This window comes from Acinonyx jubatus, chromosome C1, assembly GCF_027475565.1.
Source record: "Acinonyx jubatus isolate Ajub_Pintada_27869175 chromosome C1, VMU_Ajub_asm_v1.0, whole genome shotgun sequence".
Taxonomy (NCBI): Eukaryota; Metazoa; Chordata; class Mammalia; order Carnivora; family Felidae; genus Acinonyx; species Acinonyx jubatus.
The window spans coordinates 190,208,157-190,233,834 of record NC_069381.1 but is presented as its reverse complement, the minus strand read 5'-3'; the positions used below and the strand labels follow the sequence as shown (position 1 = coordinate 190,233,834).

Here is a 25,678-nt window from a genome sequence, read left to right as displayed (position 1 = left end):
GATCAAGACCTGAGCTGAAGTTGGATGCTTAAGTGACTGAGCCACCCAGGCGCCTGCATCGTGAGAAGTTTTAAGATCTACTCTCTTAGAAACTTTCAGGTATACAATAAAATACTTAACTGTAGTCACCATGCTGAAAATCACATTCTGACCTAGTACATATCAATATACCAAGGGTTGTATCTTGTTCATTTTTTCAGCAAAGTAAACCATGTGGGGCTGAACCGAAAGCCTTACTGAAAATCATTTCCCCTTCAAATCATCAAGCCTGTACCTCTGACACAGAGGATAGACTTAGTTTGAAAGTATTGGTTTCTTTCTCTGTCTTCATCAATAAAGATATTCTTCTTAGCCCCTAGGCTTTTAAGAGGCCAGACAAAATAATAGATACCTGTGATTTGGTGGCTGGGAAGCATCTAGACTTGGTGGGGTAAGTAACATATTAGGAGCAGAAGAGCTGGATTTTCTGTTTATAGCCCTGCCACTGATTTATCTATCATCCAGCCTCCGGTCAGCCCTTTTAATCTGGCCGGTCAGCATCGGTCAGCATCTTCAACACTCTAACCTGAGGGCAGATTAAACTGCCTTGACTGTGTACAATCCAAATGTTACAAAATATCAGCCGAACCAAAAGTGCCAAATTTTAATTCAGTAATATTGTACATCACTGCATTTTCCCCCCCAGAAAATATGGAAGAGGTGCTTGGATGAACAGAAGTCTTACTGTGGCCTAATAATGGATGGGAAACCTTTAGGAAAATGATGTTTCTCATCCATCATTAAGATGAAGAATTTTAGGGGCACCTGGGTGGCTCAGTCAGTTAAGCCTCCGATTTCGAGTCAGGTCATGATCTTATAGTTTGTGGGTTCCAGCCCCACGTCTGGCTCTGTGCTGACAGAGCCTGGAGCTTCTTCGGCCTCTGTGTCTCCCCTTCTGTCTGCCCCTCCCCTGCTGTGCTCTCTCAAAAAAATAAATAAATGTTAAAAAAAAATTTTTTTTAAGATGAAGAATTTTAACTGATGAAAGGTGGCTGGTGCCTGGCAACCCTCTGAGCCCAGCTATCCTGGATGATCCTTGTCTCAGTGACCTTCACCCACGGCCCCATGTGCTTGGGTTGCCTGATCACCTTCCTTTTTCCTTCCCACTCCCATTAGAAGATGTTGTGTGTCTGAACCAGCATCCTAATAGGGGCCTTAAACTGGACTTATTCATAGTTGGAGTCCCAGAGGCCGTGCCCTCTTGCCATAGCAGACAGGAAGACCGCACCCTGCCGGCCAGGCTGAGCCTGGCAGAGTTCTTCTTCTAAATTCACCAGACACCTCGTCTCTCCATCTGTGATGAGGGCTGGACAAGCAATGGGGAGACAAGCTGGGAATCTCTCTCTAGGAAATCCCTTTCAAATGGCAACATGAGGACCAGGGAACAGGAGTTTCTCACTCATACATGTCTCTTTGTGTCTTGCCTGGTAGTTCTGAGTATCCTGATACAAGCAGCCTGCCTTCAAATACTAAAGATAGAGTTAAAAGTTTAGCTTTGGAGGGGATCACAAACCTGTACTTTTAGAGAGACAGAAAAGCCTGGAAAGAAGACCAAAAATGGCATAGGGAAAAGAGTCAAAGAAGAAAGTACACTGAGGCAGTTCCCCAAGTCTTCTAGAACATAAAGAATTTGGTTTGGGGTGACAATGAAGAAATTCAAGCATGGGTTTAAGGGAAGCTGATGAAAGTGATCTCTCTTTCACTTTGAGGCTGTTCCCACTACTACTTGGATCCACTCTCATGACTTTAATTTTATCAAATTGTTGTCATTACTAAAATAGCCCAAGTAAAAATTACTCTAAGAGATGCTGTCAAGGTTTTCTCGGAGGCTTTAGCAAAGAAGAGGAAAGGTGGTGTTGTAAAGATAGTGTAAAGTTCAAAGAGATGAGACTCTCGAAAAATAGAAGGAAAGAGGAACAGGCATTCCAAATGGGGAGTGAGGTGGAAGAGGGGTCCGAGGGGCCCATGGTGGGACGGTGTTTGTGACAGAAGCAACGGCTGAGGCCGATGTGCACAGAAACTTCTATATACAAGCTGGAAGGAGACCTAAGTCCCAGAAAAAGACTAAAGGAAGACAGGTTGCTTTTCAGGGAAATAAAAAAGATAATCTGAACTTCCAAGCCAGTAAAAGGCTATTGACCTTTCAAAGCCATCGAAATAGAGGTGTAACTACTGTGCCGTCCAAAACCAAGGCCTACCAACTATGTCTTCTTTTCCTCACTCGGCTTTTCCTCACTTCTTGATAAAGTAGTGTCTCACAAAAAGAGAGTTAGTGGTGGCTTAATATAATGTTAAAGATCAGGGAAGATCACTGCAGAAAGAACATTATTGGGGTACACAGTGGACTCTCTTAGGAAAGAGGGTTCATTCAGTACAGTGCTGGGACCAGGGTAGGGGGAGTGAGGCAGTTTCTTTGGGCATACGACTTAAGAGGATGCCCTTCCTTCAAAAAAAAAAAAACCTCAGTAATGGACATAAATAATATTTTAATGTAATATTATTTAAAAATCAAAATTAATGCCAAAATATCCATGATGAATAAAGTATAAAATTTTAGAGATAGGATTAGTATGACTGAATTTTCCTTTTGCCCCTTGGACTCTTACATGGCTCGGCACTGGTTCAGAGGAACATTGCAGTAAGACAGTTTATGTAATAAGATACCTTCCCCCAAATCTTTCATTGAGTAAGTTCCAGAGAGCCCAGCTCAGCATTTGGCTTGTTACAGGGGTGGTAGGATGACCTCCCTTCCCTGTCTGGCATTGCAGGGGTGCAATGTGGGGGTCCTGGTACTCCCATGCTTAAGAGAGATCTGGTAGCGGGAGGCAGACTGTGACAGAGGAACATTATTCCCACCTCTGGCCGCTTTCATGTCTAAAATAATCACTTTAGCTCAGCCCTTTCCCTCTCTGCAGTTTTTCAAGTAAGAATTATTGGTAGCAAGTATTTCACCAGAAGGATTGCTTCATGAAGAAAAGAGCCCCAAGCTTGGAGCCAATGTTACTGGCAGGTAGCTTAGTAGATGGTGGTACAGTGTGGACGAGGCCTCTCTTTGATGGTACCTCTCTACCCTAAACTAACCTAGCAGCATGAATCAGGTTTTTTTTTTTTTTTTTGTAGCTAAGAAAGTAGAGCTGGTAAGAGGGCTCTTTTCTTTCCCACAATAGTGTATCCATCACTTGCAGAGAAAAGTGATTAAGAAGGGTCAGTACTCGGATCTCTTATTTTGCCCTCTTATCTTACTACTATCAGAGTTTCTTAATAGTGGCACTACTGACATTTTGGGCCAGATAACTCTTTGTTGTGGGGGCTGTCCTGTGCATCAAGAGATGTTTAACAACATCCCTGGCCTCTGTCCACTAGATGACAGTAGGTACCCCACTCACTCTTTTATGACAACCAGAAATGTCTCCAGATACCATAAATGCCTCCTTTTGGAACAAAACTCTCCCCAGGTTGAGAACCACTGTACCGTCAAGAAATAAATCCTGTCAGCTATATCATCTCTTCCACACTCAGCTTTTACTCACTTCTTTATATACTTCTTTATAAAGTGATAAATGTCTTCTACTGAAATGCATGTTGGTTATGTCATGGCACCTAATGGTTTATAATGAGACCTTAGCATCTTAGTGGGTAGATCTAAGTAAAAATATTAGGTCATAGAAATAGAACTCTCAACCATCATTCAGTATCAAATACATCAGATGCTCTCAGTTACAAGTAACAGAAAATCAAAATTAAACTGATTTGTACAGTAAAGGGGAATTTTTCTTAGTCAACTAAGCTTTAGGAATCAGTAGATTGGGTAGCTCAAATTTTTTGAACTGTCTTTTGGACTTAATGCCCTAAACAAACAGCCGTTTCTTCCTGAAACAACCTGTCCCTTCTGACTGATAGGTATTGTGGGCATACAGCATCATGGGCATCTTTGACAATCCCAATCCTTTCTACATTAGTCAGTTACCAACTGTTTGTAGTTTATCTCCATAGTATCTCCTCTTTCCCCTTCCTGCTCCCAAGATCACTGCCTACTTAAGCCCAGATGGTACAATAACTTATCTACTGGTTCTTTCCCCTTGTTTTTTTTTTTTTCCTTGTCAATTAATCTTTCCAAAGTTCAGGTTGCTGTTCAGCTTCAAACAACTCCAGCTGTTCCTGTATCTTACTGATCAGTAAGGATTCTTCCCTCTAAGCATTTAGGATTCTTATGTTACTGGCTTCAGTTTATGGTTCTAAGCTCTTTTTTCACCCCTCTAGTTACAGTAAGCCTCAGACATCTAGAATAATCAACATTTTCCAAACATGCCTCTGTTTTTCTGACTTGAGCTTTCCTCTTCCAAAATCTCTTTTCTTTTTCAAGGATCAGCTCACATGCTCCATGCCTACACAGCCTTCCCCAGTCTCCACAATTAGAGTGATTGCTTCCTCCTTTGCTTACCTCTTACTGTCTTCTGCTTTCCACCTTCCAGATTTGTAATCTTGTCCCCCTCACCCTTCATATTCAGGGTGATGCTAATGCTGTGAGGTCGTAGGCTAATTCATTGACAAAGTAAATTATGCTCTTTTGTATAGTAGATTTATATTTTCTGTGCTTGTCATATTGCTGTACACAAAGGCCATTTTAAGAAATACTTTCCTCAAGGAAATAGCTACATGGGAATACACACACACACACACACACACACACACACACACACACACACACTGCTATTAAGCTCTGCCTTCTTTACTAACTATACAACCATGGACAGAATTACTTTATCACTCTCTGCCTTAGTTTCTTCATCTGTAAAATGGGGATAATACCTACATTATAGAATTGATAAGGATTAAATAAATATGTGTATATGTGTGTGTGTGTGTGTGTGTGTGTGTGTATAAATTGTTTATAACAGTGCCTGGCATATAGTAAGCACTATGTCAGTATTTGTTTATCCGTTTACCTATTTATTATTTCCATTTAAAATTGCATACAATTTTTTTGAAAGTCTTTGGGTAAAGAGCAGACAGGCACAGAAGTTAATGAGAAAATCTACTCATAGACTAGTAAGAAGAAAACAAGTATGAAAAAATACTAAATTTAGACTTAAATATACTAGATATTGAAATAATAACACTTCATTATTCACCTTCTCTGGTCTTACTGTATTACTGGTGCTGAAGCACCTTATCATAAGCATCTTCCAAATCGTGTCTTTGGAAGTGAAAATCTGTGTCACAGATATTTTTAAGTCAATGTAGCTATTTAGTAGACAGAAAAGCAGTCAGAATCTCTAGAACAATGCACATATTTACTTACTTGCTTTGGCAAAAATTAAGATTTATTGCCTTTCAAGATAAATTTTGACTAAATATTGACTTTAGGCTCTCAATCATTGTTTACCCGAAAGACCAATGAATCTTGACACTTCTAAACTCGAGTTGGAATCTACTTGGTATTTATTAATTTATTTCATATGATTTATAGTCTTAATAACAACATTCCAAGAAGATTATACAAACATTATACCATTTATCTACTGTAGACAGCTTTTATATTTTCTTTTCTTTTCTGTAAAAACTTTATTGTTTCCATTTGGTCCATAGCCGGGGAGAGGGCACCAGGGTGTTAAAAAACTGCTTAGTGGCTATAGGGGGCAAATGCCCTGACACCTGGGGGATACAGAGGGAAGCTTACAAGTCGACTGGGTTCCAGAAGCTCTTAGTCCTGCTGGAGGGTGAGCCTTTACAAGAGCTGCTAGTCCAGCCCAGCCTGTAGAAGTTAGTCAGGTGGTCGCCATCTTCTTGAGGAGCTTCACCTCCTCATTTAGGAAGCGGCTCTCCAGGAACTCACAGAGATAGAGGTCTGTGCAGGCAGAATCCAGGTCATGCTGATCCCAAAGGGCCTGGTTCAGTTCTTCTCCAGGGCCATGGCGGCTTCCATGCATGCACGGCTTTCCCCCACTCATCTTGGGAGGACATCTGCATGTCCTGGAAGAAGGTGCAGCCTCTGCCCTGGTTTTGCATTTTAAAGAGACACTGGGCACCCTTATGCTTCCCCTGCGCCACCTGGCAGAGGAAGTGGCCCATGCCCTCCAGAGCCATATCCTTGCAGTGAAAATAGAAGCCCGGAGAAAGGTAGGTGTAGAAAGCCTGCAGATGTAGGTTGACTGGGCAGTTGATGGCAGCCTCCATTTTGGTGGGATAATTCTGATGAATCTAGGAGCTCAAGGTTGGTGGGCAGTGAGAGGCTAACCACAGAAACAGCGTTGGCTGGTCCCAGAGGCAGAGGACAGCTGAGAAAAGATGGTCCTGGAGGTTGTGACTGGGAAGGAGGTTGGGGGGTTGTTGGAGGTTGGAAGAAGGGGTAGTCCCCAGATCTGTTTCATACAAACACTGTTGAGGCAGGAGACAGATGCATGGGATTCCCCGGGGCACTATCTATATTTTCAGTCAGCAGTAATAACCTGGAATTTGATTTTTTGCTTCATTTCTTACTTAAATATAATACCTTTAGCACCATTAATACGACACACAAATGAACTTGTTTAAATATTCAGTACAAAAAACCCCATCAACCTCATCTTAGGGCTTGTCGTGTATAGTACTTTTCACTTTTAAACCAATTATTGTTCAGATTGGGCTTTTAAAAGATGTTTTTTTGGTTGCCTTGGTCCTGCAAGTTTAAGCAAGTAACACAGGATTATACTTCATCACTGGCCTCTGTCTTGGACAGTTGATATCTGTGAATATCAGTCTCCTCTGTTTCTGTCTCTGGATATAAAGTGTACTCAATGCTTACGGTGTCCAGGCACAGTGCTAATACTTTACAGGCATAACATTGGCCATCTTGTTGTTTAAGAGGAAAATTCTTTAGTTAGGTATATACATTTTGTACCAGAGGAGTTACTTCTGTTATATTCTTAAGGACATAGCTCTCCTAGCAACAGCTACAATCCACTCCACAAGTGCCAGCTTAACTTATCCTAAATGTGCCTCGGTCACAATAGGAACAGTTTCCTTGCAAGTGTTACTTAATGCTTCCTCAATGTGGCAGTTCTTTGACTGTACAGACCAACTTTTTGAGTCCAAGTTTTGGCCAACAACGAGTGACAACTTCTCTTGTATGATCTCTCAATGCTACAAAAGCCAAACATAAAATGAAGCCAACCAGAACAAATTCTTTCCTGATGAACAGAAATAAATTTCAGTATAGCTTTGGAAACAGTCAGTACATTTCAGGATCGTATTTGAGGACGTGTATTCCCTCCCAACCATGAAGTTTGCATTCCCTGGGAAGAGAACTTACTATCAAAGGACTTCAAGATTTCATGGAGAAAATAATTTTGAAGTATTGCTATCTCAAGCGAGCCCATGAATGAAACAAAGGGACTACCAGCAGCATGCCATACTATTTCCATTAGCAACTATAGGTGGTACACAGTTGATTTTTCTTGACTTCTTTTGTTCTTTTAGTTTTATTAGACATGCTTGTGGATACTGTTTTCCTTATGACAAACAAAATGCATACTCAGAGGCATTTGTTTTCATGTGCCCGATTCTCCATCCAAATATGTCACATTTTAATTGATTTTTATGACACAGTAGATGTCTCCTACCTTGTGGGTCACCACTTTGTCTCAAAGTCACAGAGCAACTCGGATGCTTGAGGTGGAAGACGTTTGGGATCACTTATTTCTGAGTAGGTGTTTCTCATTGTTCCTACCCCTTTCCATCGCCGTGACCTAGAATTCTGTAGCCTCATTCTACCTGTGTTCACTTGGGAACCCACATGTGGCCGGTTTCATTCACATCCCAGCTCCAGTCTCTCCTACAATGGAGGAACGGAAGTCTGGGACCCAGGTTTGCTTGGCTTCTACCTCCTCAGATGGATCCCAAGCTATGCTGCAAAACCTGCTTCCACCCTGTGTCCAGAAATCCTTTGTTAACACGCTGTGCCCAGCTTTGTGCTAATTCCAGCCTCCTTAAACAGAACTTGTGATTGTATACCCAGTGCAACACCTTCTTTTAAGAAGTACATATTCAACAGTTACATGACCAGTCAATGGTTATAGACTATAAAGTAGGAGAGCTAAGTTCTGTATGACCTTTTCCCCCTCTGATTCTTAGAAAATAGCAAGTCCTTGAAACTCCTCATTTCTGTTTTCCTTCATTTTGGGAAATCTGGTCTCTAGAGCTTATGATAAAAGTCCAGGCCTTTGAGTCACATTTTGCAAAGTGCTTACCACAGGTCATTTGCCCGTGCCGGGGCACTGGACAGAAGAGGGGAGGGAGGGCAAGGGCAGTCCTTTTGCCCTTCCCATGGCCACCTCTCTCCCCTCTGCACGCATACAGTAGAAGAGGTGACGAAGCGTGCCAGTTTTACTTTTCTCCTTTAACAGAGAAAGTGAAAATGTATCCTCTCTTATCTCTTTTCCTCCCTTTTTAATGAAGACACATCCTCTTCTTCCTTTCCCCCGCCCCTGGTTTTTCTCTTAGAGCCTTTCTACCTTCCAAATAGAAAACACCAAATTTGCTTTACCAAATTAGGTAAAGGGAGTAGTGTGGCTGACTTAGAAAGCATTGTGTGAGTTCTTTCCTTGGTGAGAGAGATTCACCTGCATCTAGCCACAGCTCGTGTCACTTTTATTCCCATGAATTTTCCAGCTGCCGGTCAGGGGAAAGAGGGCTGAGTTGGTAGTCATGAAGTAGCAAGAAGGTGGTTGGCTTCTCCTCAAGATCTCGGCTTCAGTAACACCGCATTGCAGCCAATTGAGCTAACTAGGTGCACTTGTGAGAAGAAAGATTGCGCCTTTGTGGAGCCTTATGCCAAAATTTCTGCTTCAACCCCCAGCAACCGAATCTTTTGGGCGTCTTTAGTGAAAGGCCATTTGGAAAATGGACTGTACATGCAGCAAATAGGATTTCAGTTAAATGGTAACATTGGTTTCCAAAAGAGTACCACAGGGGAAGCTAAGCTCTTCAGAGCATGTGTTCATTAAAGATTTGAAGTGGGGTGGGAAGCAATAAAAAAAAAAAAAAAAAAAAAGGCCAGTGAGTTCTCTTGTGAGATAGTTTTTTGTTCCTATGAATTGAACACACTCTGAAAAGTTTCAAAAAAGAGACTGGGAAGAATGTATTTGCTTTGATCCAATATGTGGAGGGTTCCCTACTACAAATGCCCCTTAATTTAGAAGCATTATTGAAAAGTCTGTTTGAAAGTACATAAAAATATAATATGTAAATAAGCTCTAATTAGTTATTTCAATTAATTATTTTTTGTCTCTGCTTTGCAGCTCTGTTTTTCTCCCCATAATGTCGCTTGTCAGAGTCTAGCTTTGGCACCCTTGAAAAAGTGTGTTTTCCTAATAGTCGTTATTAAGAAAACACATTTTTTGCCCTGTTGAAAACATCACAATGGTAAAGTAAAATCCAGATTGTGTATCTTTGGGGTGAATTGTTTCAGACATTTTTAGTCTATGGTTTGCTAGTATGACTTTAAAGAAGGAAATTTTACAGTTAATCGAAAGAATAGATGTTTTCTTTTTCAGTAAGTGGCATGTGTTGTTTTTTAGAAAATGAATCTGTATTATGCCACTAGCCTCTACCCTTCTTTCCTGATCATCCTGTGTTCTTTCAATAACAAATACTACATTGGATTTGGAGACTAAAGGTTTTAATTCTAAACCAAATAAGATGCTTCTCAGTGGGGACAATGAGTGCTCTGGAAAAATACTGGTAAAACGAACTCAGGTAGTTTCCACATAGCAAATTTTTTAGAAATTGACTACGAACCTGAAATGTTGATTTTGGAGACCTAAAACGTAAACTACATGACAAATTATGAGCTTTTCACTTAAGAGTCTGCACACCCTCTGCCCTTGAATAGAGTTGGAATTTTAGAGCATGGAGCCACCTAGAAATCAGGGAGCAATCCTCAGCTTTTACTCACCAGGGTCTATGATGGTAGTTGGCTGGTTGGGGAGAAATGCAGGGCCCTAATCTGGGCCCTAATCCAGATCTACAGAATTGAAGTGTAGGGGTGGGGGAGGGGTCTACATTTTTCACAAACATCTCCAGAAAATTCTGATGGTCACTGAATCTGGCAACCCTTGATTTAGGCTGGCCCCTTTATTTTGCAGTGAGGAAAGCAGGCCTAGAGAGTTCGATGGGTCATGTTCATGGTGTGTATTAAACAGGAGCAGGCTTACTAACTCTAGACCTGTGCTTGTGTATACACCATGTATCCAAAATGTACAGGTATCCTGTACATATCCTAAGCGTACAGGTAGGTTTAAACCTACTTCTAAGTCATTAGGGGACCTTTCAGCATGGAGAGTAGGAGAGCCTGGTTCCAAATGAGGTATGAAGGTAAAGACACACAATAACTAGGAGTTTATATGCTCTTTTTCTAACCTAAAACCCGAGTGAGCCCTAGCCATGTTCTCTCAGCCCTTTCTGTCTTTGATGAGACTAGTGCCCAGTGGGGAGAATGCTTAGCTCGTTTAGTTAACTCATATATTTGAACCTCCAGCATGTTAAGCTTTGGACCTGTGTGCCTGATTGATATACACATTTTTAGACCGTATTTTAATATTGCTTATGTATATTGCATCTAAGAAATCATAATAAAGTCATTAAAAATTATAGACTGATAAACCCAGTAGTACCCACTACAGCATATATAAATATCCAGCAAATGCTTACTGATGTTAATTATATCTAATGTCCAAAGAACCAAAAAGCTAAAGTGACCCAAATTTATTTTTGCTGTGTTCTGTGGGGAGAGTCAAAACTGTAATGATGACCCTGAATTCCTGCAAGACCGTAATCACTTTCTAAATCATTAGGAAAGACTGCATTTTATTCAGGGTCATTTCAGAGTTAAGTCAATTTGACCATAAACTAATTTTTGGAACAGCAATATCCCAGAGTCTAGGATGTGTTAGGTTCCACTGACTCCTGTTCCATGGTCCATATAGGAACACATGAGTAATGTGTAATTCTTAGAATGGGCAACATATTTTTTATGGGGTTCTTAACAAAAGTACACTGCTTTAAGAGTCAGGCGAGCAGGTTAGGGAGGATCAATTCTAGGACAGCTATGGGCAATTAAAATCTCTTCATATGTGGGTGTATGTGTGTCAAATAATATTCAGTTTATCATCCTTTCTACATAAACGTTTACCAATAGTCTGCTCCATGTAAAGCTCTGTGTTAAGTACTGAGGATAAGAAACAGATTTGAGGAGTTGGAAAAGCACATAAAAAGGCACAGTAGTTTCAGGAAGCGTGTGCTCAATGCCAGATGAGCAATAATGTGGTCAGTGAGTGCAGCAAACAGCATTCCAGTGTTCATAGCCTAGGAATTGTGACGGCGCCTCCGTCCAGCAGAAGCAGCGTGTGTGTTTGGGTCTTCTTTATCTTTCGCACATATCTCATTGCTCAGCCAATCTGAAAAACGGGAGCTTGTTATGATTTTGCTGCTACTCAATAGGAAAGAAATAACCATTCCAGGAAGGAACGGTATGAAGCTTTGGAAGCATAATACAGATACATTTACTTACCATCTTTCAATAAGGACTGTGCTTAAAAACACCACTTCTCTTCCTGGAGAATGCACTGTGAAACTGCTTGATTACTGATGCCGTTTGATTTGTGATGAAAATGAAAGTCCTGTGAGTTTTTGTGATATTTTCACTCATAGAGTACATGCGAATCACTTTCTTCTTAGGTTAGTAGTTTGTTAAATGTTTGGAGCTCCTTTAATGGAAATGAGGTGTAATGGTAGTAGTATAACATGGTGACGATGACGAAGAGTAATCCATTTTATACTCTTATCATGAAATAGGCTTAATGTAAGATTTCTGTGATCAGTACGGTTCTTGATCCAGCCATGAAGTGGGCGGCTACATGGAAGGATTTCTGAAATGAAGCAGGAGATGAGAAATGTCAGGATCACGTTGCTGTTAGTATAATCATGATCACCTGTTCTGGGCTGCCAGGATTCTGTCCTTTGGCTTGTGATAGGATTTCTATCCTCACCAATAGAAGGTGGTTCCTCCGACCTGAAGAAAAAGAATGGCTCCTTTGTGACAGAGCTGAGGTTATTACCAGTTCTTCTTAGAGGACCAGGACAGCGCTCAGAGAATCGTGGATTTCCATGGACACGAAAAGGGCCTTAGCGGTGACTTGCAGACAGCCACTGGTTGAGTCATGGCAGGATTTGGCAAATTGGAAATCAGAGAAGAGGGTGTTGTGTGAGGAGAAATAATATATGCCAATGTACGAAGGGTGGAGTGAGCACACTGTTTATTTGGGGAATAGTGAGGAGAATTCTCTGATTCCCACTGGAGAGTAGGAGTCAGTAGTTGGAAAGGTGAAATAGGGGCCAATTGAAGGACCAGTTTCTTTTGTAAGGCCACATATTCGTTTTTTGAGTCATTTTTAAATTAGACAAGCTCAGAGTCCAATCCAAACTCCACCTCTTACTGGCTAGGTAACCTCAGACAAATTCTTAACTTGGCTAAAACCATCTCAAAATGTTGTACATGTTAAATAAGATCCTTTAAAAAATTTTTTTAATGTTTATTTTATTTTTGACAGAGACAGAGCATGAGCGGGGGAGGGGCATAGAGACAGGGAGACACAGAATCCGAAACAGGCTCCAGGCTCTGAGCGGTCAGCACAGAGCCCAACGCGGGGCTCAAACTCACAGACCGCGAGATCATGACCTGAGCCAAAGTTGGATGCTCAACCGATTGAGCCTCTCAGGTGCCCCTAAATAAGATCCTTTTATGAGAAGCCCTGAGCAACATGCCTGGTGGTGGAAATGGTTTATGAGGAGGAAGTGAGGTGCTGATAGGGGGGTTGTAGAGATACTGATCTCCGACAGCTGTGCGCAGAAAACACAGAAGAGACTAGAAACAGGACCAGTTAGGTGCAGGTTATGGCAATCCCTTGGGAGGCGAGGAGGTAGAAGCTATTGGACACATCTATACATGTATTCTCTGGATTTCCCCCCCCCCCCCCTTTACAGACTTTTATTTGAGGGTTGTATAACCTTGTTCTGTGGTGTTAAAAGTACAGCAGTAATCACGGGCTCTTTCTTCTGCCTTGAACAGGATGCCAGCGATCCATAGGCCTTTCCAACGGGAAAGCCAAGGTGTGCAACTACAGTGGGTGGTATTACTGCAGCAGCTGCCACGTGGATGACAGTTTTCTTATCCCAGCACGCATAGTCCACAACTGGGACACTTCAAAATATAAGGTAAGCGCAGAGTCTGGGTTTACTTCATGATAGCAGTGGAGGTGTTCACATGTTGTTGTGTGGAGTATAAAGGGAATGATGCAAGAATTTGAAGCAAACTTGACTAGGGAGTCTCACGAAAGCTACGAGATCTTATCCAACGCTTCTCAAAACATCTCACATTTAAAGGTGTCTTAACTATGACTTTTATTAATTTCCTCATTTAAAAAGACATATAGCAGTTTTTCACTTCTGGGCCCTGATAATTAACTGTGGGTGCTAAAAAAGAAATGATAGAGAAACAGGCCTCATCATTTTTTATTAGATCTTCTCTCCAAAATCACAACACTCTTGAATATACGAGTGACTTTTGAGGGAAAGGACTTTAAATAATTCAAGATATTTCTTAGAGTAACATTCCTACTCATGTCAAGGTCAGTCTTCCAGAAATCCATCCCCCTGGAACTAGAACCTGGAGAGAAGCTATGAGAACTTCTGGGTAGGGGTCCACATCAAGGAACGGTGAACTGAGCCACCCTTACACCTTTACCTGGACTGCTGTTTATTTCTTTTTTTTTTATTTTTTATTTTTTTAAAAAATTTTTAATGTTTTTATCTTATTTTTGAGACCGAGAGAGAGACAGAGCATGAGCAGGGGAGGGGCAGAGAGAGAGGGAGACACAGAATCTGAAGCAGGCTCCAGGCTCTGAGCTGTCAGCGCAGAGCCTGACAAGGGGCTCGAACTCACAGACTGTGAGATCATGACCTGAGCTGAAGTCGGGTGCCCAACCGACTGAGACACCCAGGTGCCCCTATTTATTATTTTTTTAAAGGGAGGAAGTGAGAATCACAGGTATATGCTAACAGCTTTGCAAAGTAGCTGATAACAGCCAAGCAGGATATCCCAGAAGTACAAATAACTATAAAAATGCAAGTCAATAGAGGAGGAGAGGAAGCCTGAGCACTGGGACACTCCACCTTAAGAGTGTGGAAAAGAGTGGGGGTGCCTGGTTGGCTCAGTCGGTTAGGCATCCGACTTTGGCTCAGGTCATGATCTCGTGGTTCTTGAGTTTGAGCCCCACGTTGGGCTCTGTGCTGACAGCTGGGAGCCTGGAGCCTGCTTCGGATTCTGCGTCTCTCTTTCTCTCTGCCCCTCCCCTGCTCATGCTCTGTCTCTGTCTCTATCTCTCAAAAATAAACATTAAAAAAAAAAAAAGTGTAGAAAGGAGAGAAGCAACCAGCAAAGGAGACTGAGGAATGCAGAACGAGGTAGAAGGACCCTAGTGTGTCCAACAAGCCACAGGAAGAATGTGTCTCCAGATCAGTTGTGACAGAGGCTGATACTTAGATGATGAGATATGATAAGATGAGCACTGAGAATTGACCATGGGATTTAGGAATGTGGTGGTAATGACTGACCTTGCTGAGAGCAGTTTGAATTGAGAGGTGGGAGTGAAGGTCTGATTGGAGTGGGTTTGATATGGAACAGGAGAGAAAGTAGCGACAAGAATAGACAACTCTTGAGAAGTTTGCTGTAAGGGGATGGAGAGAGATGGGGAGTAACTGGAGGAAATGTAAGGTCCAATTGGGTTTGACTTTTGTTTTAATGGAAGAAATAACAGCATGTTTTCTATGCTGGTGTGAACTACCGAAGAGAGAATTGCTAGAAGATGTGGTTAAGTGAGAAGGATGGAATCGCGTAGACAACAGGAGGGTTGGTCTTTGCTTGGGGCAGGAAGTAAGAGAAAAGGCAGAGTCTGTGGATGCAGGTGCCAGTGGGTGGCTTAGGGAAGTCCTCTGCCATTTACATCCGTAGCTGTCATCAGATCATTTTATTTCAGCACCCATGATCCTGCAGAGGTTAAACACCCAGGCCCAGTCACTCTGGGAAGTGCCTTTACCTTCTATTTCATAGAGATATAGCAGGATTAAGGCAACAGTCCCACCAACCCTTTTATAAACTCGTCCACATCTACACCCATCCTCCTTGCCCTCCTTCCAGCCACAGAAGAAACCTCACTCCTATGGAAGGTTTACTCCTTCCTCCTCTGCTCACGATCTTAACTCCTCCATCAGTTTTGCCAAATCTCGTTGACCCTCATCAGTTTCTTGTTCTACTGGACTTGTCTGGGATATAATATTTGACCAGGAATTCTTCTGCCTTGACTTTGAAGATACACCCTTGGTTTTCCTCCTACTTTGAACTCTTTTTTTTCTCAGTCACCTTCTCTGATTCTTTGTCCTCAGCCTATACCTTTAATGTTGCAGTTCCTTAGCGTTGTGTTTTGTTTTCTTTTCCCACTTTATGCTTTATTGCAATATCTCCTTCTCTTCCATGGTTTTAACTCCCTGATGATTCCTACTTTTATCTTCAGCTCCATTTAAAAAATTTTTTTAATGTTTATTTTTCAGGGCGGGGGGAGGGCCAGAGAGGAAGGAGGGGTGGAGAGAAGGGGACAGAGGATCCAAAGTGGGCTCTGTGCTGTCAGCTGTCGATGCAGGGCTCGAACTCACAAACCACGAGATCCTGACCTGAGCCGAGATCAGATGCTTAACTGACTGAGCCCCCCAGGCACCCCTCCGGCTCCATTTTTTGCTACTGAAAGGGAGATCTGTGGATTTAATTGCCAAATGACATCTTAGCTCTAGTTTCCAGCCTAGTAGTCTTCAAGATACGTGGATCGTACTGCAGTTGTTAGCTGTGTCGTACTGCCGTCCCACCATGCATAAATGAGGCAGTAGAACTTGGTAAGTCGAGGAATCTAATCCACTGAAGTAGCCTAGGCTTAGGATTCTTTCATGGTCCTGTGTCCTGCCAGAATAGAGAATTCTGGTATCTGACTGACGAGAAGCTTTTTTCTGATCCTTCTGTTAGAATATTGTCACATCTGCCTTGAATGAACCTTCCAAGCAAAGTGCTTTGTACAAACATAGTCTTTATGGCTGTTTTTATACCTCCTTGCCAGTAGCTGTCTGAGACTTGCTTTCACTGTAACTGTATCACCTGGGAGCGAGGTAAGTGGGGAAGGAACCCATAACTCACCTACCAGTAATTTTTGAAGTCTAAAACAAACATGAAAATTGCAAGGGGCCATTTGGCTGATATCCTTTCTATACCCCTGGGAAGCTCTGTCCCCTGGGCAAGTTAGCCTGTGTTTCAGTGCTCTCATCTGTAACATGAGGACCGTAACACTTCACAGGGTCACTGCAGGTTAAATGGGTTCATGCATGTGAAGTGTTCAGAATAGTGCTAGTACGTAGTGCGTGCTAAATAAGCATTCATTCTTAGTATGACTTCTATATTTACCTACAAAAATCATGTGAATTGGGATAATACAAGACAGGCACTCTGCAAATCACTTTGATAAGCACTTGAAGAGTGGGAGCTGTTGTCACTGCTTTTCTTATCCTCACATTTATGTTGCTCCTCTCTGTGAGCCACCTGGGCACGGGGAACCTGTCTTCGCATAGTTTCTGGCACGTAGTAGGTAAGCAGAAATGTATGCTGCAGGACGGAAGGAACGAGGCCTGTCTCCTGGGCCCCTCCAAACTCGGTACACCCCAAATGGACTTCATCCCCCTCACCACACATCCCTCCGGAATGTCCACGGCCCCACCCGTCACCACTGCCAGCGCTGGGAGACGTCAGTTAGCAAAACTTTACGCTGGATTCGCACTCTTGAGATCGCGCTCTCTGCTGCACCTTCACTTCCACCTCACGAGTTCACACCTCCGGTGTCACTCCCACGAAGGAGTTTGGTGGCCTTCTGACTGGGCCTCCTGCCTGCAAGTCTTGCCCCAGCAACAGTTCGGAAAATTCTGATCCCACCGTGGGTGAATCTTGTACCCTCTCTTAGTCTCCGTGTCTTCACCTTTAGAACGGAGGTGATGATGACGATAACAGCACCTACTTGACAACAGCGCTGTTTGCATAAAAGAATGACTCGCAGAAAGCACCAGGCACCGTGTCTGGCACCCAAGTGCTCGATAATGCCAGTTTTCACTAGGACTGTATATGGAAGTCCAAACCTCATAGCCCGACACAAAGACCTTTTGTGATCTCTAGTCCCTGTGCTTCTAGCCCCTTCTTCATGCCCTACCTCCCCACCCCCGTGAGCATCCTCCGTCCGGTCTCACTCCTCCTGTTCCTCAGTGCTGCCCTGCCATTGCACACCTCTGGTCTTCCTCTTGCCCTCACTCGGCGTGGCAAACCCTAAGCCTGTCCTAAACCTCCTTTCCTCTCGCCCACTTCTTTCCTTCCCCTCTCCCAGACAGTTATCATTCTCTCCTCTGCATCTCATACTTGGCACTCTGAATGCAGGCTATAAATATATTTGCCAGGCGTGTATTAGATAAAAATGTATTTAGAGGGAAAGGACACTGGTTGACTTTGGTTTAGATTATTTATATTAATCTGCTTAGAGCGGGGCTTTGACAGCTAAGAGAGGTGTAGAGAGAACAAGTGAGGGAGGCAGGCCCAGCCTGGGGTCACCGAGAGCTTAGGCTAGTGGCACCTGCCAACAGACTGTGCCACTTTGGGGAGTTAAAACAGAAGAAGTGGCACTAAATGAGGAGAATTTCAAAATCAGGCACGGCTTACGAAGGTGTGAAGCGGTGGAAGAGATCCAGGTCCGTTTGCACTGAGTTCTAAAAGCCATTGAAACCATCAGTTCAGCCATCTCTGACACTTTCCGTCTTTTCCCCAAAGCAGACGTTTTTGCCTTGCCGGTCATCCAGGTGACGGGGTTTGATTCTGAGAGGATGAGTAACTAATTGAAGGTGTTACGTACGCTCATTTCAGCCATGTTGTACATGAGGAAAACCTCCTTTGTTAGACCTTCCTTCCCAGGTTCTCAGTGGACCAGGGAAGATTTTAAAGCAAGAACAGAGCTGGTCGAGTTTATCTGGATCATCTCCCACTGGCATTAAGTAACTATATTCCATTTAGTCCAGCCTGTCTTTGCTCAGACACTGGGGCTTACCTTGATGTTTCTAATTGTGAGGATCAATTCAGACCTATCAGTTTCCAAGACCAGACATCATTCTGCTAGATCTGCCTCCTCTCCTTAATAAGAAGTACGTGACTGGCTTGAATATCCATTTAAAAGAGTGAAAAAATGGTTTTGCAGGGCAGAATGAAATCTGTCATCTTAAACGTTTCCTTGTCTGCCCTCTGGAGTAATCATACTCCTAATTATTTTTAAAGCAGGATTTCATCTATTTTCCGGTATACATCCTGCAAATTGAATTGAGCTCCAGGATTACCCAGCAGCTAAACCTTATCCTCGAGTTCTGTAGCCATTTTCTAATGAAATTCTGTTTGAAGATAACTTTCCTCCTGCTCTCTGCCCTCCCATTCAAAAATATCAAGCATGACAAAGAGGTGGTAAGGACCTCAGACTTGGCCCCGGCTCTTCCCAAATAGTTCCCTTCTGTTGTGCTTTTAAAAAATATTTTTGTGTCCTAGCCTGAATATTCACATTCCATTTAGCTAGGGGTTTTCCATGTTACATAAACTATTTCCTATCTCTACATCTTGAGAGGCATTCAAGGCAAGCTGGACTGCCCTCGCTGAGCTAGAGAGCAGCTCACTGATGGGAAAAACCACATTTTCAGAGTCATTTGGAGATTTTGTGAACAAATTGCAATTAACCTTAAGATCTCCTGATTCCTTCTCCATTAGCCCCAGTGCTCGTTTTAAGAGGACCAAGAAGTATTATGGTTGGGATTGATTTGAGTAAGACTTTCTCCATGTTTTTTTTACAATAAACATGGGGGGGAAATACAGGAAGGAAACCTTATACCAAAGCAATAAATGGTCATTGTACTGTGGTAAGAGTGTGACTGATCTATTTTTTTTCCCTTTCCTGATTTCATTCTCCAAGTTTTCAGTAATAGGACTGTCACTTTTATTTTTAAAACTTCAGCTGTCATTTAACTCTATACATTCTACTTCAGAAAATACATATTAGATATTTGGCTTTTTTAATGCCTCAGAATTATGGCTATAAATAGGATTGTTGGGTCCTGTGATAACATCCGTGGGCTTTAATGTGGTATAGAAGGCACTTTTCCACCAAGAAATTGCCTTGCACTGCTGTACTTTTATTCTTTTTTTCACATATGATACACTTCCACAAATTTCAAGATTCACAAATACAAAGGGCATGCATACATAAATAATCTCACTCCCACCTACACTGTTCTTCCCGCTGGCATCCGAATTACTCTTTTCTTGTGTATCTTTCCAGAGGTATTTTCTGTCCTCTTTTACACAACAGTGGCAATTTGATGATGTACATGCTGCTCTGGGACAGCTTTCCATTTAGATCATATCACTCTTCCTGGGCTTGTTGTTGTTTTTTTTTTTTATAGCCACTCTGTATTCTATCATGAATTTTACATGTTTTTACACATCACAATCTACATGACAATGACATGATTTTGTTTTTCAAGCCTTTGCTATTACAGGTAGTGATTCAAAGAATAACTTTATATATCACTTTGCATCTAAGTTCTTGCATTCACCGGTGAGACTGAGGACACCTTCCTAGATGTAGGTTGTACATTTTTGAGTTTGGTGCATATTCTGAATTGTCCTCAATCAGGGTTGTGTCCTACACTTTTACCTGTATCTTCTTGCATGCACCTTCCTTCCCTCAGAGCCAAGATGCCAGCTGTCACTTCTGTTGTGACTGTGCTGCTTCAAGCTGTCTTTCCCCTTTTCTACTTTCTGAACTCTAAATATGTTGTAAACTCAATATGTTGTCTAAGTAGCCAAGCTGTTCTAAGTGTGTGTAAAGTAATAAGAGTGTATGGTTCAGAGCATTGTAGAACACTCATTCGTTTCTTCAAATATTTATTGAACACCCACCATGCTTACCGTTCTGGGCACTGGGGACACAGTCTCTGCCTTGTGAATGCTCATATCCCAATGGAGGGAGAAAGACCATAAACAAATGCACAAATAAGTGACTTCTACATAAATGAGTTGTTCCTGGACTTTATTTTTTGCTTTAGGGTTAAAATCAAATGGCTAGCATACCGCCAAATTACATCATAGGTTAGTCTCCCTCTGTAGCCCCCCTGCCTTTGTATTTGGGGAAAGAGAAGGACAGAATATGGACAGGGATCACCTCTTCTAAGGAGTGATGAGTAGACAGTTTATAGTAGAGTTATTAAAAAAATAAAAACTGTGAATTTAAATAGTGCTACCAAGCACAGGACAGAGTATCCAGAGATCTGAGCTCTGGCTGTAAGTTCTGCCACAAAATGACTGCAGATAAGTCACTTAAGGTCTCTGGATTCAGTTTTCTTTTTCCCTACTAAGGATAGGTAATGGATTAATTTAATTCAGCATTTCTCAAAATATGTTCCATGGAGCATTAACAAGTTTTGTGCTTGTTAATAGGTGTTACTCAAAAAGAGGGTTCTATAGCAGGGCCACAGCTAGGCCAACGCTACAGTTGGAACAGGGCCCCTCAGGAGAACGCAGCCCTGGGGGCTCACAGCGTGGCAAGATGGAAGGAATTAGAGAAAGAGGCCCCTTCCTCTAGTGGGGAAGCAGGGCCCAGCCTGCGTTTCGTCTCCCACCGCCCTCTGCACAAGGCCTGCACAACATTAAAAAGCTGCCTTGTCTATAGTCAAATAGGTTTGGGAGATTGCTGGCCTGAGCACGTTAAGCAGACACGCTATCCGAAAGCTTTCATAGGCTAACATGCTACCCTTTGAATCACCAAGTGAAGAAGGTAGTGTGTGGCATTTTTCCTGTTGGACCTCAGAACACTATTGTTGTGGGACTAGTATTCTTTGGAATACGGAAAAACTGGACTAGGTTGTGTTTACCAGTTGTTATTCTAAAAGTGTGTTCTCATCAATCCATTTTCCTCCCTTAACAAAAACTGAAGTCCTCACAACCCCCACCTCCACCACATCACCTCCAAATTGCTGTCTATCGTTAAACATTCCCTTTGCTCCATCGCTCTATTACCCGGGGCTATTTTTGTGGGGGAACATACCAGGACACCATTCCAGAACCTCTTTCTCAGAATTTCGTAAACCTGAACAACATTCGAGAACATTAAGAGGTAACTGCCACCTGCTTAACAAAAGGCTTTTAAATTTATACCAATGATGCTTCCTGCTCACATAACCAATATGTTTATAAATACACTTTGATGTGTGAGGTGTGGAGGAGAACCGTTTCTACCTCGACTTTGTCCTCCTCCTTAGCTCTTGAATCCTGTAGACCACAGCGCTGTGAAGGGAGAACCAGTTCACAAACTGCAACAAAATCACAGTCGCTGACTTGAGTTCGTCTAGCTTAAATTAGTCTGTTCGTAAGCTTCAAAAGCTCTGGAAAGAAATTATGTTAATATTAGCAAACATTAAATATTATTTAGTAAAAGATTAAAAAGTCAGTAGGTTTGAAAAATGAACTTATTAACCCTATAAAAGTTGTTTCTAATGTGAATGGAGTGGGATCACTAAAGACAATACCAACCAAAACCATTTTTTAAAAACGTATTGGGTCCATCTATCTGCCTCTGTGAGCTGAGTTTTTATATCCATCCAAAACAACGCTCAGGCTTCTCATGGTTTTCGTAATTTGGTTGGCAAGAAATAGGACAGTAGCTCTTAGGTGGGGATATATTTGGTGTTCACGGACAATTTATGTAATATTTCTATTAATAGCAAAGAAACTTCTCCTCACATAAACTTTATGGTTTCCTTCCCTAAGTAACTATATATTTAACATGTTCTTTTTTAAAAAGCATTCTAATTACAGTTGAGTTTGAAAGTGGAATCCTTAGACCAGTATGCAGGGTGGTTTAGAACTTAGGAAATCAGTGGGGATACAGCACTCTATTTTGCAAAAATAGCATTTTATACCGAATTTTGTAGTTCTTTCAAAAATTCCCTTACCGGTGTAAGTGGTTGATTATCAGAAGTGAGCATGTGCTCAGTCTTGCTGCCGAAACCTCCCTCAGCCTTGCAAGGGTTTGTTCACCTACCCAGGCAGCCGTGGTCCCAGTTTGTTCCGTATTCTTAACACTGGTTAATAACTTTGTGAAGCAGTGCCTTAGACATCATCGAAACTAGCTCTGTTTTTGTTTTTAGTAATTCCAGCTTATGAACGCTCATGTCGCTAGCTGCTCTCCCATTTGTCTCACTGCTTTTACTGTCTCTGTAAAAGACTCCCTCCCCACCACCCCCCCACCCCTAACCTTTTTAGGCTTAAGTACCACCTGAAGAGAGAAGCCTTTTCAGGCCTGGGAGACTGGCCAGTGCCCTTTGTCCTTCTGTTCACCTACTAAAAGGTAGCATTGTTAACCTAATTCAGCAGGTCCCTGACTCAGTATAAACACTGCTCAATAGAGCCAGAAAGACTAATTGAATTGTACAATACATCATTTTTCAGCAACGGTTTCAAGTGGACTGTACTTCATTTCCCAGAACACCATCGTGTTTCCCTCGTTTAAGATATTTAAATATGGCACATATTTAACCATGATAAATCAAATATTTGGACCCAATTCTGTCTTTCTCCACCGAACCTTGAGCTACACGAGGACAGGGCCATGCCTGTTGTACTCTCCACTAATGCCTGCTATGGGATCTGGCACGTACCTGTGTCTCTATGCCTCAAGTGAGGCATTCTGTATCCCTGTCAGTTGTTATTTCCAGTCTGGTTAAATAGAGGTTTTGGCTAATTCTAGGGCCTCTTTGTGAGCTGATTTGCAGAGACTGTAAACTTCACCACGTTTGTAACTGCAGGGCCCCAAAGGATCACACAACAGGTACCTCAAAAATAATTGCTAATAGGGAAAAAAAAATGGGACACTTACTGGGGAAAAAAACCCATTGATGCCTCTCTCTCTCTCTCTCTCTCTCTCTCTATATATATATATATATGGAATGGAAACTTTTATATGAGCTTTATTTTATATTACAAAATATTAAATGTCATAAATGTGCTTTAATCCGCATACAGTAGCCATATCACCTATTCATATTGGTGGGTTTTCTTGCTTGTATCTACTTGTGGTAGTCTCTGTGCCATCCTTGCCCACCAAGTGAATTTCTGTTTATCTTTCTAGACCTTGAGGCAGTGTGGCCTGCTTTGCCAGCGGCTCCCTTCCCCCCAGGATAATTGATTTCTCCTTCCTTTAAGCTACCAGTGGACCTCATCCATATTTCTTTTGTAGTAGAGAACAGGCTATATGCAACATGTAGTTCTTGTTTTAAATATTTATCCCCGGGGCTCCTGGGTGGCTCAATCGGTTAAGTGTCCGATTTCAGATCAGGTCATGATCTCACAGTTGGTGAGTTCAAGCTCCATGTCGGGCTCTGTGCTGATAGAGCGGATAACCCTCTCTTTGCCCGACTCTCTCTCATAAATAAATAAAACATTTTAAAAATAAATAAATATTTATCTCTTATACTACATAGTGAGTCCCTTGAGGGTGAGGACTGTACCCTATTTATCTTCATTAATAAACTTCTAGTCTGGAATGTAAAGCATAGTGGATTTTCAGTTTTCTTTTTAGTAAGCAAAATCGTTTTTCTAATGTTGAATTCTATCCTTATTCCCAGCACCAGAGCAGTTTTCCTGGAAGCTTTTTAGAGAGGTTTTACCTCCCCAAGTAGAAACTAAGCCAACTCTACACATCACTAGCCAGTCCACATCTCAGTATCAGCAAATTGGTAAAGATTCTCCCGAATTACCCACTTCTTATCCGTTATTTAAACTACTCCCTCTGTATCTCAGATGCATTGCATTTCTACTCTTTCTAATGACAAGGAAATTTTAAAATCAACTTGCATAGTCTTGGTGTTTACCACCAGAATTGGATATAGAATTGGAAGGATATATTAGTCTGTCAGCCCAAGCTCAAAGTTATTCTAAGAGCAACTGCTTTCTGCTCACTAAAGTGTTTTTTGAGCCTGTTTTCTATGCAAATTATCCTGCATAAATAATATCCTTTAAAGCTATCCTTTTTATTCCTTTTGAATTTTGTAATATGTACATGATTTACCTGTATTTTGATGGCTACTTATAAAAGTGGTATAGAATATACATGTATGTAGTTTTTAAAATTAAGTCTGTTTAGAATCTTCATTTGTAGATTCCCAGGAAGTTGCATAGATAGTAAAGAGAGGTCCCATGTACCTTTCATCCAGTGTCTCCCATTGGTTACATCTTAGATCACTGTGGTACAATATCCATAAATTGGGAAGCCTACATGGTATCTTGAGTCTGTATAGTTCTGTGTCATTTTATCTCATGTAGATTCATGTAATCACCACCATAATCAAGATACATAATTAATGGATTCCTTTCAATGCAACGGTTACTTCTACAGGTTTCTGGAAGAGAGAAAGAAAGCCACAATTTATATTTAGTTAAGTTATGGGCTTTTGCTGTGGCTCGCTCAGAAAGTAATGTGACTTTGGCCTTTCAACTCTGGTTCCTAGTTTGAGGAGGTGTGGAAAACTGGATGGTTCCCCAGACTGACTCAGGAAGTTTATCTTGTAGGTATCTAAGCAAGCCAAAGAGTTTCTGGAGTACGTGTACGAAGAGCCCCTGATCGACATCCAGCAGGAGAACCCGATGCTGTACCGCCACGCTGAGCCGCTGGCCACTGTGGTGCGGCTGCGGCAGCGGCTGAAATCGCTGCGAGCCTATTTGTTCAGCTGCCGGGCTGCCGTGGCCGAGGATCTGCGCCGCAGGTAGGTCACAGATGGCAGGCGGCTCTGGTTTGCTTTCCTCTCCCCGCCCTGGGAGGGTGGTTAGAGGACCTCCCTGGCCTTTCCAGTGGGCACCGTCTTCTGTGACTCTCGCTCCCGGCTCATCTTTGACGTTTTTCCTCCAAAGTCCTCTAAGTTGAGCCAAGAAAAATGAAAGTAATAGCTCAGCGTAACTGAAGGCGTTCCAGCCATGGAACTGGTTGCCACAACAGTGAAGACTTCTCCTACCTGTAGACGAACTCGAGGGGATGATCACAGGAGTGTCTTCATTGATCACTTATGTAGCACTTTTCACTTTTCCTGGTTTTATTTGTGAAATGAGCATGTTTGAACTATTCCATAAAGACGTTTTTCAGTGGATATAAGTGGTTATTCACATCTTACTTTCCATCCAGAAACAGGCTTGGTAGGTGATGCCGGGGGTAGAGCCTGGGATTAAGATGCACCGGCCCAGGATTCTGCCTTTTCATGTCACCGTTTGTGCAGGCTGGTTTTCCATAGGGCAGTTATCTCTGAGTTCACAGAGACACAAGTCCATGCCAGGTTCAGATCCTGAGAATAAAACTGAAGCTAAAATGTGCCTGCTCTCATCAAATTCCTTCTTTTACAGTTAGATTTTATTAGCATTTCAAGTCTCACCCTTGGCACAGACGAACTA

General features: G+C 42.1%; 1 protein-coding gene across 9 annotated transcripts in view; it reads left to right on the top strand.

Moving 5' to 3' along the window:
- PLEKHM3 (pleckstrin homology domain containing M3) overlaps positions 1 to 25,678 on the top strand; it is a 195,682-nt gene that overhangs the window by 61,521 nt on the left and 108,483 nt on the right. For 8 of the 9 annotated variants that reach the window (XR_008295538.1, XM_027052332.2, XM_027052338.2 and 5 more), the window contains 2 exons: positions 13,145 to 13,290; positions 24,809 to 25,002. Coding sequence is in view for 8 of the 9 variants with exons in the window: in XM_027052332.2 (XP_026908133.1) it covers positions 13,145 to 13,290; positions 24,809 to 25,002 (340 nt within the window). In the remaining variant the exon portion in view is untranslated. Of the gene's footprint in view, positions 1 to 13,144; positions 13,291 to 24,808; positions 25,003 to 25,147; positions 25,386 to 25,678 lie in introns of those variants that run through there. The other variant, XM_027052388.2, reaches the window with a different exon arrangement.